The sequence below is a fragment of the Palaemon carinicauda genome, chromosome 18 (assembly GCF_036898095.1).
Source record: "Palaemon carinicauda isolate YSFRI2023 chromosome 18, ASM3689809v2, whole genome shotgun sequence".
Taxonomy (NCBI): Eukaryota; Metazoa; Arthropoda; class Malacostraca; order Decapoda; family Palaemonidae; genus Palaemon; species Palaemon carinicauda.
The window spans coordinates 7,053,223-7,069,453 of NC_090742.1; the positions used below are offsets into that span (position 1 = coordinate 7,053,223).

General features: G+C 42.0%; 1 protein-coding gene across 1 annotated transcript; it reads right to left on the bottom strand.

Annotated features, from left to right (window-relative positions):
- Nucleotides 1–583: 583 nt before the first annotated feature.
- LOC137657598 (small ribosomal subunit protein uS10-like) lies at nucleotides 584–14,905 on the bottom strand. Its single transcript, XM_068391957.1, has 3 exons — nucleotides 14,786–14,905; nucleotides 10,962–11,077; nucleotides 584–874 (listed from the first exon to the last, which is right to left on the bottom strand). Exons 2-3 carry the CDS (start codon nucleotides 11,074–11,076, stop codon nucleotides 621–623), a joined length of 369 nt encoding a protein of 122 aa, XP_068248058.1. The 5' UTR covers nucleotide 11,077; nucleotides 14,786–14,905; the 3' UTR covers nucleotides 584–620.
- Nucleotides 14,906–16,231: the final 1,326 nt, after the last annotated feature.

Below are 16,231 nucleotides of genomic sequence, written 5' to 3' on the forward strand. Positions count from 1 at the left end.
TATTAAACAGCACTGTACATTTAAATACAGGAGGGAAAATTTGACCCATTATCTAGTCCAAACTCCATGGCACTTAACCCTTTTACCCCCAAAGGACGTACTGGTACGTTTCACAAAAGCCATCCCTTTACCCCCATGGACGTACCGGTACGTCCTTGCAAAAAAATGCTATAAATTTTTTTTTTCATATTTTTGAGAAAATTCAGGCATTTTCCAAGAGAATGAGACCAACCTGACCTCTCTATGACAAAAATTAAGCCTGTTAGAGCAATTTAAAAAAAGTATACTGCAAAATGTGATGGGATAAAAATAACCCCTTGGGGGTTAAGGGTTGGAAATTTCCAAATAGCCCGGAGGTAAAAGGGTTAATATATTGCCCCGACCTCTGAATCTCAAGATATCAGTGAAACGAAAATTTCCCCTATATGCTTCTCTCTTTTGTGTAAAAAAAAAAACAAAGACAGAAAGAAAAAAAAACTTAATTTCATTAAATATTCAAAATAAAATGAGTAGAGCAATACTGTACATAACCACATCTACTACAACCTTATCCCTTGGGAAAACACCTGACTAAAACAATACATTGTACTGTGAGCCTTTATTGATGTTAAGCTGACACTTTACTCTGCAATGGTTACTTCAACATCCACATCAGGTTCGATGCTAATGCTGGTGATCTGTTTCACCACTTCAGAAGGAGAGTGTAAATCAATCACACGCTTGTGGATTCTCATCTGGAAGCGATCCCAGGTCTTTGAACCTTCACCACAAGGTGTCTTACGGGTGGTGATGCGGAGTGTCTTGGTTGGCATGCGGACTGGACCCTTGACCTTCAGCTGCTTGCCTTTGGCTTCTCGGACAAGGTCAGAGCACACTGAAAACAAAGGGAAGAATTAGGTCATATTATATATCAAAAGCACAGCAGAAAATAATACGAAGTTAATAAAACAGACTATCACCTATACCAAACAGTATATAGAAGTGGGTTTCATGTTGATTCTTAAAGAACCCTCAACTAAATCCAGTAAAAAAATTTCCATTTCTTTTGCAAGTGGGGTTATGACCATGACAGTGAAATACACTCCCCAGATTGCTGAATATGGAAATTATTCAATGAAGAAGATACATTGTTCTCCAAGTTTTCACTAATCTAATTTATTTATCCATACACAATTGGGAAGGAAAGGAAATAAATAAATGATGAGAACAAATTAACAATAAATCACTCTACAAACATTAACATCAAAACAGATATGTCATATATAAACTATAAAAAGACTGGTCAGCTTGTTCAACATGAAAACATTTTCTGCAACTTGGAACTTTTGAAGTTCTACCGATTCAACTACCCGATTAGGAAGATCATTCCACAACTTGGTCACAGCTGGAATAAATCTTCCAGAATACTGTGTAGTATTGAGCCTCATGATGGAGAAGGCCTGGCTATTAGAATTAATTGCCAGCCTAGTATTACGAACAGGATGGAATTGTCCAGGAAGATCCGAGTGATAAAGGAACAAAGTGCAAAATGGGTAGATTTGAAGAATTTTGTAGTTAAATATCCCGAAAAGACAGTAAAATGCAGAGCAGACAATTTTGTAATGATAATGTAACGATTAATTTAACAAAAAATCTTAAAATAGAGGCAGATACAGTTAGTTCCCTCTGGATCAGGTTTTAGTTAAAGGGGGTCTTAAGTGAAAGGTGCATAAGAGAGATGAAGGGCCATTAACTCAAAACATAACATTAAAAATCAGAGCCAGTACAAAATTGTATAACAGTAAGTAGACATACCAATTCAGTGAACAAGGATTTTACTCATAATTGCAAAGTATGTAGCAGCAATTTGTAGAATACAGAAGGCTTGACCTTTACAAAATACAAAAACAGAAATTCACATCTGGAGAACATGGTGAAGATATCAATAGCCAAAAAAATATGGCATAAGCAAAAGGAGTTGATGCTGAAAAATAGAGGGTCTGGGCCCGAGATACGCTGAAGTTACTAACAATACAGTAAAAGCATTAGCAGCCAAGTGGAAGGTCTGATGAAAACCTAAATGCAACTTGGAAATGCAAATGACCTGAGAGAGAATATCTTTCACATCCCAGCAATAAAAACAGGTCTAAACTTCCTTATATTGACGACAATTCCCTATACATCAAATCTATGTGGTTACTAAATAGGAGCATGTCATATTCCCAGTACCATCCCCAGTTGAAATAGTGGGCATGGGTTGCAATGGAAATACATTGATATAGGCATCGAATATAATATAAAACCACTATGACTGAACAATCAGTCAAGTGGCCGATGAAATGCCAAAGTCTTCCATTAGAGTAACATCTTCCAAGATAAATCGCCCCAGAACTCTTTCATAATTTGGTGATCGGACATCTTTTTCCAAAAGATCAAACTTAAAAAAGTATGTATGGACCCAAGCCAAAACGAAGACAACTGCCTGTTTAATAAAGTTCAAACATGCAAAACCTGTTACCTTTCTCACTTCATTTATTAGTATATTTGTTTTTTCTATATAGAATGAAAAAAGTGGACGTGTTTACAGAGGACAAATGGATCCTGATCCTAGTTGAATGATGTGGAAATTATTCTACCATCTACAAGCTATTCTTGTCTTTGGTTATTTTTATGCAGAATATGAAAAATTTTAAGTAATTTTTATTTTTCCTAACATACTTACCGAGAATTACCTCTTCGGAGGGTCCTTGGACCTCTCTCAATCTCGACCAAGATTTCCCGTGCTACCCCCCCTATCTCGCTCCCGACAGTTCCTACCCCCGCCGCCAGGATAATTCCTGCGGCCCGGATTAGGGCAGGTCACTGCCCCTCCCGGGACAGGATCTCATTAAGTCCTCCGTTTAGCCCGACTCGGCAATAGAAGAATGGCACTCGGGGACGGAAGGGAGGGCCATTACTCAGAGGTAATTCTCGGTAAGTATGTTAGGAAAAATAAAAATTACTTAAAATTTTTCATTTGTTCCGACACGAATACTTTACCTCGAATTACCTCTTCGGAGACTTACACTTTAGGAGGCGGGAGAGCCATTCTGCCACTTGGTTAGGCACATGGTGCCTGGAGGGCTACGTAATGCAGGGGTACAGAGAGCGGATAGGGGGTAGCAGGGAAAACTTACGCTTATAATTTTAGGGTTACCTCTTGACATTTTCTCTACTGAGTCTTCTCCTGACGAAGTAGGGATGAGACTATTCACTTGTTGGGGACGTCTTCCAGCCTGCCACTACACAGCTTGGAGGGCGGCGATGACTGTCCCAATGGAGAATCCATCCAAAGACTTTCTTGAGTAGTCTTTGAGTTAATGGGCCGTGAAGGTCGACTGGTGTGACCAAGTGCCGGCCTGCAGGATCTGGCCCACTGCCATATTTCTCTCAAAGGCCAAGGAAGTGCTCAGGCTCCTGATGTCATGGGGACGTGGAGTGCCTGGTACTGCCACCTTGTCTTCATCATAAGCCCTAGTGATGACTTGTCTCAGCCAGACGGAAATAGTGTTCTTGGACACTTGCTTCTTATTAACGCCTGAAGAGACGAAGAGGTTCTTGGCACCCGGACGGAGATGGGCCGTCCTTTCCAGGTATTTCCTGATCGTCCTGACCGGGCATAACTTCAGGTCGTCCGTATTGCCTGTCTTGGGGATGGCTGGAAAAGAGAAACCTTCAAACCTCGGGTCCCAGACTGCTGGGTTCTGAGTCTTTGCTACAAAGGAGGGTACGAACTTGAAAGATACCTCCTTCCACCCTTTGGAGTGTGCCACGTCGTAGGAGAGACCGTGGATCTCACCTACCCTCTTAGCCGAAGCTAAGGCTAGCAAGAAGACTGTCTTGAGGGTGAGACCTTTGTCCCCGATATCTCTGAGTGGTTCAAAGGTTGGACGATACCACATTTTCAGGACCTTGGCCAGGTCCCATCTAGGCACTCTCCTGACTTGGGGAGGGCAGGATTGTTCGAAACTTCTAATCAGCATCCCTATGTGTCTTGAGGTCCCCAGGTCGATGCCTTTCAGGAGAAAGACTTGGCCTAAGGCTGCTCGTACTCCTTTAATAGCCGGGATTGGCATTCCTATTTTATCCCTAAGGTACACTAGAAAATCAGCTATGTCAGGGACCGAGGCTTTGAGAGGTCTTATTTGTTTTGTCGCGCACCATTTCGTAAAGGCGGCCCACTTCGCCTGGTAGACTACGGTAGAGGATTTTCTTAGGTATAGGGACATCCTCTTGGCTGTGGAGGAGGAGTACCCCTCCTTCTTCAGGAGTCGCTCGATAGTCTCCAGGCGTGAAGGCGAAGAGAGAGAGGGTTGTCGTGGAACCTGAGGAAGTGCGGTTGACTCAGTAGATCTGACCTGACGGACAGAGGCCACGGCGGTTGACTCGATAGGTCTTTAGGTCCGCGAACTACTCTCTCTGTCTAGCCACCAGGGCGCTACCAAAGTCATCTGTAGGCTCCGAGCCACCTTTATTCTGCTGAGCCCATGTCTTATCAGCGTGAAAAGGGGGAAAACGTACACATCCAGATTGTCCCACTTGTTCTGAAAAGAGCCTTCTAAGGAATCTTTCGGGGTCTGGTACAGGGGGGCAATAGACTGGGAGTTGGGCGTTGAGGTTGTTGCAAAGCGGTCAACCACCGGGGAGCCCCATCGTTGAATGATGAGCTTGGCTATTCCTGGGGGAAGGGACCATTTTGTCCCTACTATGTGGCCCATTCTGCTGAGGCCGTCGGCCAGGGCGATTTACTTTCCGGGAAAGAACCTTGCTAACATCACCCCTTGATTCCCTATCACTCAGTCGAGATTCTCTATGGTGAGATCGCCCAACTCCTTCGATTACAAGTACCCTGCTTGTTTATGTATGCCATTACCGTGGTGTTGTCGCTCATCCACGCCACGGAGTTCCCCTTTAGCAGACTTGCGAAGTGTAGGCATGCCTTCTGGACTACTTCCAACTCCAGGACATTGTGTGGAGTTGTCTGTCCCCTTCCAACCAGGTCTCTCGTGCCGCTTCGTCGAGGGGAAGGGCTCCCCATCTCTGGTTGGAGGCGTCTGTGAACAGTAGGAACGGCTGACTAATGAGCCTGAGGTGTCATACCTTATTCTCCGAAGGGAAAAATTCTCCCCGAAAAAAGGTCTAATGTTATTCCCCAGTAGTTCATTCCGGTGGAAGGGGATAGATTTTGCTACTTCGGGTTGATTCAGTTCCCCAGATCCTTGCCAAACTGGAGGAGACTTCTCCCTTGTTCCTCCAAGAGGACCTTTGAGGCGGGAAGAAGCTACCAGCCGTCCAGGTATCTGCTAAGGCGAATACCTCGTTCGTGGGCCCCCCTGCGACAGCCGTGGGGACTCTCACGAACACTTTGGTCGTTGTTGACAGACCAAAGAAAAAGGGGGTCCTGAATTGCAGGAACTGGGAACCCTATTTCACCCGGAGGAACCTCCGACCCGAGGTGTGGACCGGAATCTGGAAGTATGCGTCCTTGGGGTCGATGGAATTCTACAAGCTTTCTCCCTCAAGGACAGCAGGACCGAATTCTGCGTGTCCATTTAGAAGTCCGTCATCTTGACGAACCTGTTGAGAGCTGACAGATCTATAACCGGCCTCCCCCCCCCGGTCGCTTTCTCTGCCAGGAATAGTCGACTGCAGACACCTGGTCCTGGGAGAAGAACTTCTTCCATGGTACCCTTCTCTAGCATGGACAACACCTCCTCTTGAAGGGCGGTCCTCTTTTAACGGGTCTTTAGGATCTAGCCATCTATCCAGTTGGCCGGAAAAGGCGTGGTTGGTTCCGTTAGGAATGGAAGTCCGTAGCCCTTCTTTAGTAAGGACACTGTCCAAGGTTCCGCTCCTTGAGCCCTCCATGCTTGCCAATGACACCTGAGTCATCCTCCAACCCGAAGGTTGGGTGGGGATAGGGAGCCTCCCACACCTCCCTTCTTCTAGAGGGGAGGCCTGACCTGCCTCCCCTAGAGGCGGGGTAACCCGACCTGAAGGAGCTAGAAGGCGCTGGAGCTCCCCTGTGGAGGGGCTGAGGCGTTGCGGACCAGGAGGACGAGGGCTTCTCTCCTCGTAGTGCTGGTAGATGCTTGGGGTGTCGCGGCACTATCCGAGACAGATCTCTTCTAGGGTGGTCTCCTAGGAGTCGTAGGTCTGGGGACGTTAGCCTCCTTCTATTTCAAGACCTTCTCCACTATGGTTTCTCGTTCCTTCCGAGGAAACAGAGATTCTCCCCCCAAGGGAAAGCTGCGATGGGTCGCGTCCCCCTGTCTGGTGCCTACCAAGACACTTACGCCAGAACAGTGTTTCGCTTCCAGAACACCCAGTTAGCTGTTAGTGTGAGAGACTGAAAAGCCACTAACCTAAGGGTTGAAGGCCTTGCTGGACTTATAGTTTTATAATTTATTTATGAAAGATTTATTTTAATGTTGTTACTGTTCTTATATTTTATTTTTCCTTGTTTCCTTTCCTCGCTGGGCTATTTTCCTTGTTACGGCCCCTGGACTTATAGCATCCTGCTTTTCCTACTAGGGTTGTAGTTTAGCAAGTAATAATAATAACAACAACAACAATAATAATAACAATAATAACTTATTGCAGACTATTTAGCTTCACGACTATCATGGTCCCTGAAGTCTGGGCTTCTCGTTAAGAATTATTCTAGATGTCTAATGATGTCAATACCTAAGAGATTTATTGCTCATGACGATCGATATCCTTTCAAGTGTAATACCTGAAAGAACATGAAGAGTATACACATTCGTGTAAAGGACACACCTGGCAATCATGTAAAAGAAAAAGACGATTATCTCAATATAAAACATGAATGGGTTTCCGTCTTTTTTTTTTTTTTTTTTAATCGATTCCAATAGGGCACTCCCCGGTCGCTTCGGTTCTGGAATCCCAGGCACTCCCTTGCGGTGGTACCGGTTTCCCCGGCGGGGAGCTCCGCACCCGGTTCGGGGTCAGAACCGGCAACGCCGTACCGTCGAGGACTACTGTTCGTGTATTCTCTCCGGGGGACGCGGACGCGGATCCTCGTGGGCTGCCCCAACGGAGGGAACCGTTCCTTTTAAGTCCGAGGGCCGAACCAGCAACGGAGGGAACCGTTCCTTTTAAGTCCGAGGGCCGAACCAGCTGCGCTGATTCGGCCAGGCTGCCCGTAAATACGCCCGCTTACACCTGCGGGCGGGCTGGGGGACGCGGACGCGGATCCCCGTGGGCTGACCCGACGGAGGGAACCGTTCCTTTTAAGTCCGAGGGCCGAGCCAGCTGTGCTGATTCGGCCTGTCTGCCCGTAAATAAGCCCGCTTACACCTGCGGGCGGGCTGGGGGACTCGGACGCGGATCCCCGTGGGCTGACCCGACGGAGGGAACCGTTCCTTTTACGTCCGAGGGCCGACGTTCCTTTTACGTCCGAGGGCCGAGCCAGCTGTGCTGGTTCGGCCAGGCTGCCCGTAAATAAGCCCGCTTACACCTGCGGGCGGGCTGGGGGACGCGGACACGGATCCTCGTGGGCTGACCCGACGGAGGGAACCGTTCCTTTTAAGTCCGAGGGCCGAACCAGCTGTGCTGATTCGGCCAGGCTGCCCGTAAAGAAGCTCGGTTACACCCGTTGGCGGGGTGAACCGTAGGCTTCGCGGTCTTACGCCTGCCTGAAGAGGCCTTCTCGCATTTCTCCCTGCGAGGGTTATATCTGCGTCTGGAGGATGGCCTTCGTGGTGAGAAAAAACCCTGGGTTGTCGGTCCGGGGGACGCTGCAAGACAGACCTGGGGGGCTCTTTCTCGGCGAGGCCCTCGGCTGCAGAAGAGACTGAAAAATACGCTAAGAGACTGGAGAAGAATTAGAGACATTTTCCCCCACATGGGGTCATCAGAGGAGACGTGGCCTACTTGCACCAGGACTCCGTCTCCCCACACACTCCCGAAAGTAGTACTTACCTCGAACTACTTCTTAAGAGTTAACTTCTACACAATAAACCAACCTCGTCTCCTACTCTGGGTAGGAGAGGGTGGTAGGGAAGCTCAGCCCGGCGGGACGCCCGGCGCTAGTCTTCTTAGGCGAGCCCTTCGTCGCCCACTTCCTCTTGGTGCTATACCGCACCCACTCAAATTCTTGGGGAAGAGCAATGGGCACTTCCCCGCAACTGACTTACCTCGTCCCCTACTCTGGGTAGGGGAAGATGGCTGTATAAGAATCTCTATTCGACGAGGCATCGGGAATTAAGTTGGCGAAGAGAGGCTCGTCTTCCTACGAGCCTCTTGGATGTATTCTTCCTTTTAGTGCCGAAGTGCACTCACTGCACTACGTTCCAGGACCAGTAGTCCTGACACGTGGTTGAAGAGGAACATAAGCTGCCCCTACACGGCAACACCGAGGATAAGGGGAGGAAGAACGATTTCTTGTAAAAAGTTTTCCTTTCAGCTATCAATTCCTTGAAGAAAATCAAGGAATACAGTTCCCTAACGCACACAACGCACGACACAAGCACTAAGGAAATGAATTAAACACCGGGTAAGGACACGGTTGAAAAGTGAACGCACAGGAACACTTGGGAGGTACACTGCGAAAAAAAAAAAAAAAAAGATCGAGAATTTAACCGAGAAAGAGTGAGATGATTCGCATCTCACGACCAAGGACTTAATGAGATCCTGTCCCGGGAGGGGCAGTGACCTGCCCTAATCCGGGCCGCAGGAATTATCCTGGCGGCGGGGGTAGGAACTGTCGGGAGCGAGATAGGGGGGGTAGCACGGGAAATCTTGGTCGAGATTGAGAGAGGTCCAAGGACCCTCCGAAGAGGTAATTCGAGGTAAAGTATTCGTGTCGGAACAAACTGCAATTTAATATTGTAAACTTAGCCTAGTGTAAAAACAAATTGAATCACAACAGGAGCATTTCTGAGTGGGGAACCACTTACAGAGGGAAAATTGATTCGACATTCGATCACTAGTTTTGGAACCAATTTGCTAATTTAAAACTTCGAGTGTTACAGTGATCTCCATCACTGGTCAAAGATTCAAACCTAAATCAGGTAAATTGGAAGTACAAAACACTGGTGAAAAAACATCTACCACAAAACACAAAAAGCCATAGTGGGAAACTACTAAACTATAATGATGACTATTACTTACAATGTACAGCAAATTAAAATATGGTTACTATTGAAGAGCATATTCCAAGTACCATCTCCAGGGGAAGTAGTGGGCATGGGTTGCAATGGAAATATATTGACATGGGCATCGAATAAAATATAAAACCACAATGACTGAACAATCGGTAAAGTGGCTGATGAAATGCTAGGGTTTCCCATTACGGTAACACCACAAGATCAAAACACCAAAGAACTTTAATCTTTTCTTCCCTAGATCAAACATGAAAGAGCTTATATAGACCATGACAAAGGCATCTACTGGTTTACAAAAAGTTCAACCCAGCAAAACTTTTAACTTCTTCACTCCTATTTTTTCTTTCTTTCTACTTTTGCTTATCGAAATGGCAAATGAGGGGAACTTGATTCTAGCTTAGTGATAGGGGAAATAATCACAATTATTCTACAAAATTATAGGCTATTCTTGTTTTTAGTATATTTTCTATGTAGAGTACTGTAACTTAATATTGTAAACTTGTGCAAAATCATAGGGTATTCTTGTTTCTAGTACAGTATATTTTTATACAAGGTACTGTATTTTAATATAACTTGTGTAAAACTAGCCCTTAGGTGAACAAAATAATTATTGTCTTTCATTCCCAGAGGGAAAATAGATTCAGAATTTGAACTTTTTTGGAACCAATTAAGTTTGATTTCAAAGGTACTCCTGTATTACTAGGACTAATTTTCCCACATTTTACACAATCTTTAAATGTTGCTATGGTCTCCAGCATTATTCAGATTTCCAACCTTCTCAACAGACTTGACAGGGCTAGAAGAAATAAGTGCAATCCTTGAGCCTAGATGATGAGGATAATTCCTGGTGCATCCATACATAAAAAATGGTGAGGAACACTTTAGCCAACAAAATACTATAGCCAGGATAAAAGGAGCTTTGATACCAACAAATATATCTCTGGGCAAGATAAAAAATAATAGAAAAAAAAAAAAGTTTTGTAAATTAAGAGGAAGTTAGTAAAAGTAATAAAGTGTACCCCTAAAATCAAACTTTATTAGTTCTAAAACTGGTGTTTGTCAAGTCAGTTTTCCCTCCTAAGAGAGAATGGATTTTTTTTTTTAATCTTGCCTTGACATATATTCGTCAAAATCAAGTAGCAGCATAGCGGGAAGTTTCGGCTGAAAACCTTGGAAATACAATACAGTATAATAACCTAGAAAGAAAATCTTCCACAATACACTCCCAAAAGCCAGTGGACAACTGACCTGACCTATAATGACGAGGGATTTTTTCTTTAAAGACAAATCCAAATGGACAGGTACTTATGTAAGTAAATGTCATTTATATGTATCTATGTGTATGTATATGTACATGTGTGTGTATATGTGTGTGTATATGTATGTGTATATGTATGTGTATATGTATGCATATGTATATACTTATGTATATGTATGTGTACATTTAGTTTATCTATATCAATATTTACTTTTTATAAATTTTTTTTTAATTGATGATATTTTATTTGTATTATTGCCCGAAGAGCTCTGCTCCACATGGGCTTGGACCGAGTCCTTTTTTTTGTAAATATTTTGTATGCAAATATGTTTTTGTCCAATAAACATTATTATTATTGTGTCATATTCCCAGTACCATCCCCAGTTGAAATAGTGGACATGGGTTGCAATGGAAATACATTGATCTAGGCATCGGATAAAATATAAAACCACAATGAATGAATAATCACTCCAGTGGCCGATGAAATGCCAAAGTTCCCTATTATTATTATTAGTAAGACAATGTAGGTAAATAGGTTCTTGGTCAAAGATCCTTACCCTTTTCAAGTGACTTGACGTTGCTGGAGGTGAGGGTGATACGGATACGGTGGATGGGTGCCCCATCCTCCATCATACCCGCCTTCATGTCACTTTTGTCAGCGTAGGCAGCCATTCTGAAAGAAAAAGGCAGCTGTAATCTTTTCCACCAATGTTACTGCATAAAAAAAGAAAAAAGAAAAAGAAAAAAATATAGAAAAAACTATAATAAAAGTTAAAAATACAGGGATTTAACCTAGCATAGCCAAATTGGGGTGTATGTATGATAGCGACCACCAGTATGTATTATTATGGATAACTTAGAATACAGCAGTGTAAGGGGGGTCGCAGGGGACGTTAGCCCCCCCTCCCCCGTTGGGTATGTAGGTTAGGTTAATTAATATCCATTTTTAATCAACACATGAGGAACTGGCTGCTGTTATACAAAAGCTCCATCAAATTATTTCAAATTTAATATCATTTAATACAAATCTAGATTCTGAAGCATCACATGCAATATATGACCCCAACACTTTCATCCCTTCTTAAAGTGTCCTACCAAACTAGTTTTTGTTAACATATATGTGCTAAACTCTTAGCAGTCGCTTTAATCAAGTGACACACCACTGTCCATTTGACAGAGATAGCATGTTGATAAAGCATCAAATTAAGTTTTGTCAACTTTTGAATTGCATAAGTAGTACTTCATCTGTAAAATTATATGCCCAGGTGTATCTCACTAATCATATAATAGCCCTCAAAAGTAAATGTCATTTTCTAATAAAACGGGAGTTCTCCTGTAAGAAAATCGCTATTTTTATTAGAACGTTTTGCTCTGTCCGGAACTATAATAAAACCTCCATGTATTGTATAATAGCTTTAGTTGGTCATCACAGCTTAAGTGGATAATCTACGGTAGGTTAATAGAAATTGCAAAATGAAACTGTGTAGTGTCAATTGTTAGGCTAGCCGATGAGCAAGAAACCACATTTAAAACTTCAATTAATGAAATTCATAGTCCATTTATCTTGTTCTAGAAGTTCCTAGTTCATATATCTTGTTCTAGAAGTTCTAGTTATTCTAATTAGTGCTACAGTATCACATTTCTAGCTCTAAAATTATAAACTAACCCTCGAAGGTAACAACTAGTAATTCAAGTTAGCCCGACAAAATCAGTAGCCTACTGTAGGATGCCAATAATAGGACTATTCACAGAAGTTGCTGGGCAATTTCCCATTGTTTGTGATGCGGTAAGGAAACTGGCTGCCCCATGGCCTATTTCAGATCAATTTTGCAATGTAAATGTCAATGTCAAGATTAATAGAGTTTGTAGAAGGGCAGACACACCCAACAAATAAATCCCCAACTGGGAGGTGTCATCGTCAACTTAGGCAAGGTTGGGGGGGGGGGGGGGGGGGAAGGAGTTAAGTTGGCCACACATCTAGGATTGCCTTTTATTTACAAAACGCATGAGGAACTGGCCGCTGATATACAAAGGCTCCTTTTCACGATCAAAGCTACCGTACGAAGATGTGTTTGTTATATTAACAAGTTTTATTTACGGTTTTTCTCGGAACCACATTCACCCTACGTACAAAAAGTTTGCCTCTCACACACTAGTTGATTGGTACAACTTCTATCGCGACGTGTGTGCGGACATCTTAGTGATGGACAGTAAAAAAAATTGGCGGACCAGGACATATCATCGAGATAGATGAGTAAATTCGGAAAAAGAAAATATAATGTTGACAGCAAGGTCGATGGCAAATGGGTGTTCGGCGGGATTGACCGGGAAACACGTGAGACTTTTTTCAGGGTTGTCGAGGATCGTTCGGAAAAGACATTGCTCCCGATATTATTAGAGTGCGTCCATCCCGAAACTACAATAATTTCGGACTGTTGGAAGGCCTATATTAATATCAAGGATCAATTTCTTCAACACAAAACTGTTAATCATAGCATTAACTTTGAGAGTCCGGAAGGTCCCAGTGTGCACACCAATACCATCGAATCACAGTGGCAAGTACTAAAAAGATCTGTACTACCGAAATTCGGTACTCTGAAACATTTAAAAGAAAACTACTTTGCGATGTATATAATTCAAAAATGTTATTTGATCGGTAAGGGGTGTAGTGTAGACGGAAGGCATTCCTGGAATTAGTTAAGTGTTTATCCGCTCAATACCCACGATTCTGATTCCGAAAGTCCTGGTCCGTCCCAACACCCGTCCCCTCCACAACGTAGTGTAACAAACCATCCACAAAAAAAGGTGTCCCATCACCCTACATCTCCTAAAAGTGCCTCTCCAACGTACCCTCCCCAAAAGAAGAAGTTGTCTCTCGGCAGAAAGGCAATACCAGTTGAAGACTCGGACTTCAGTGACTTTGAATAAGTAGGGGGCCATTGTAGAGATTACGAATAAACCCGCAAGCTGAACAGGAAATAATGCAAGTACAACCCTCTCAGTTTCTGGTTTGTGTGATCGCGGCCTCACGTATGCATGATGTCGGCCGATTAAGAATATGCTTGTGTGTATGAGTGATAGCGGCCACATGTATGTATGATGATTTCCGTTTAAGAAAAGGCAAGTGTAAAGGGGGTCGCAGGGGGCGGTAGCCACCCGTATAGGTGTTTAAGATTAATTATACGGCTATGCACGGGGGGGTCGCAGGGGGACGTTAAGGAGAGACACGTGTTGTAGGTAAGGTTAGGTGGGCCCATTCAAGTTAGGCAGTGTTCTATTCTAGAGTTTCGGCAGAACATTCTTTTGTAGAACAACGACCACGTCTTACGAAGGGTTAGAAAACGGGAAGAAATTCCCGTTTTCTATATCCGCGGGAGGACCTGGCCGCTGATCTACAAAGGCTCCTACACATTCACTCGCGAGTCAAGGGCATAAGAGTACAAAACATTCAATCTTTAGCTGAATTAAGTTAGGAGATAGACAAGTTCATCGGTACTTGACCCACCATGACTTAAAATCCATGGATTTCTGCCAGAAATCATCATTAAATACGTCCAATACACCTATAATTACATCAGACTCCAAAATCTTTAGAGCCGTGAAACGAATGTTTTAGAATAAAAATTTACCCTTCATCTCTCTGAGGCCACGCAGACCTGTGTCCATCATTATACAAAAGCCTTTTATTAAAACTATAGCATCTCGGTATCTAATCGGAACAGAAATAAAACTTTCCAAATAAAACCCATTTTTCTTTTCAGGAAAGCCTTTCCCGCCTTAACCTATAACGCAGTTATCGTCTCTATTACTATTAAAACTTTATTACAATTAATTACACCATTCAAAGTTGCACAGTAACTTCCATCTATGGTGGCAAACCTACATAAACCGTGCTCTCTCAAATAAAAAAACAAATATTAGGGAAACTGAGATATTTCCTAATCTATATGTTTATTCCATTAAATTCTATATCTAGCCATTGCTTCACTAAACCTATGACAGTGGTTACTTTACACTGTATTCAAAATAATACATATTACAACAATAGAGGTGTTCCACTGACGTTCCGACGTAAAGGAATCTTACAAAATTGATCAAAAAGGATTCCTCATGCCATAAAATTATATTAATTACTTCTTTCAAATTTCCAATTACTCCACTACATGACCAATAACATAAATACTACATATTATAACAATAGAGGTGTGTAATTGACGTTCCTAAATAGCTTGGTGTGGACCACGTGCGAGCCCTGGGACCATGGTAAACATGACAGAGATAATGTCAATTTTAACCGTTACCTTATATATAAAATAACTAAGAACACGCACACACATTAAATATATATTCTAAAACCTCTTCCAATAGAATAGGCACTTACTTAATTAATTCCGGTCGAGATAATTCTCAAAGAAACCAGCGCTGAACCGGAAAGCGTGTGTTTACTATTCCAGCAAAATGCAAGAGAACTTAAGGAAGAAGAATTGAATAGTCAACTGAGTATTATTGGGTAAATTAAGTTCAAATAATTAAATAGGATGTCTCTGTGTGTCAAAATTATATATATCTCTATTTATTATATAAGAATAAATCCTTATGTACTAGAACATTATATTATTATTATAAAATAATATCATCATGTCTGTATTTTGTAAATAAAGTTCAAATAATTGATTAGGATGTATCTGTGTGTCAAGATTATATATTATATATTTATTATATAATAATAAACCCTTATGTACTATAATATTATATTATTATCATAAAACAATATCATCATGTCCAAGTGTTTTGTAAAGGTGTTCGCTTGACTTTAAGGAGGGGGTTTCTTGATGACGTCACTGGCAAAGATAACAAACGCTAGTTGTGAAATTGAAGAATTATATACATGTTTTTCAATGAGATACAATCCACAGTACTCAACGTTAATTCATCTGCAGTTGATATTTCTTATATAAATAAAGCACTACAGATATAAGTAAGTTATATCATCTTCTAAATGGGAAATGTAAATGGAAAAAGGCTCCCATATGGGTATGGTGACAAATTTCTAAAATTCTTTGAAAAAAAAATATAATTGGATCTTTTTCTGATATTCCCAACCAAAAGCACAACTAACATTAACAATATATGATATTGTATCAAATAAAATTATCAGCATTATTAAAGGGGTAACGAAAAGAATGTGCGATTGGTCCGATGCTAAGTCTCAAGTGAAAGGGGTAAAACAAGTTTTCTAGCCTTACGGACTTATTTTGAGATAGTAAATACTAGCATTGACGAGTGTATCTTAAATCTGATATAGAGGTTGTGGTTACAAGAGTCCTAAAAGGTGTTCTTGGTTATCAGAACTTGAGTTCAAACACACATATTTCGAATCTTTCCCTTGAGTCAAAAGTGCTAGAATATGTAATATTCTAGCGATATTTGATAACCAGTTAGCATACGGATAATTATATTCTACGGAGACAGCTATATGCTGTTGTAAATTTTTAATGAAAAATGTAGAAATGTCTGCTACAAAAGCTTATCGTGTAGATTGCCTATCTGCAATGTCTATATTCAGATCACCAAAAAAAAAAAAAAAAAAAAAAATTGGAATGGCTAAAAGGAAATTTTTAACATACATTACACCTCCATATATTGAGTGTCCAAATAATCATGAGTAAATAGTCTAAGTAAAACATCTTGGATTTAACAAACAAAAAAATTAAAAGTTTTGTTTCTACTGAGTCAATTTATCTCACATGACCTGCTTCTTTGATATATTTACTCTTCTCTTAATCATACTAGCTTAAGCTATTGCTTAATATTTATATGACTATCA

Bases quoted from the DNA above. Each gene is read 5' to 3' on its own strand.
- LOC137657598 (XM_068391957.1), bottom strand. From the start codon at position 11,076: ATGGCTGCCTACGCTGACAAAAGTGACATGAAGGCGGGTATGATGGAG. The intron at 875-10,961 runs GTAAGGATCTTT...CTTTGTTTTCAG, and splicing joins CGTCAAGTCACTTGAAAAGG to TGTGCTCTGACCTTGTCCGA.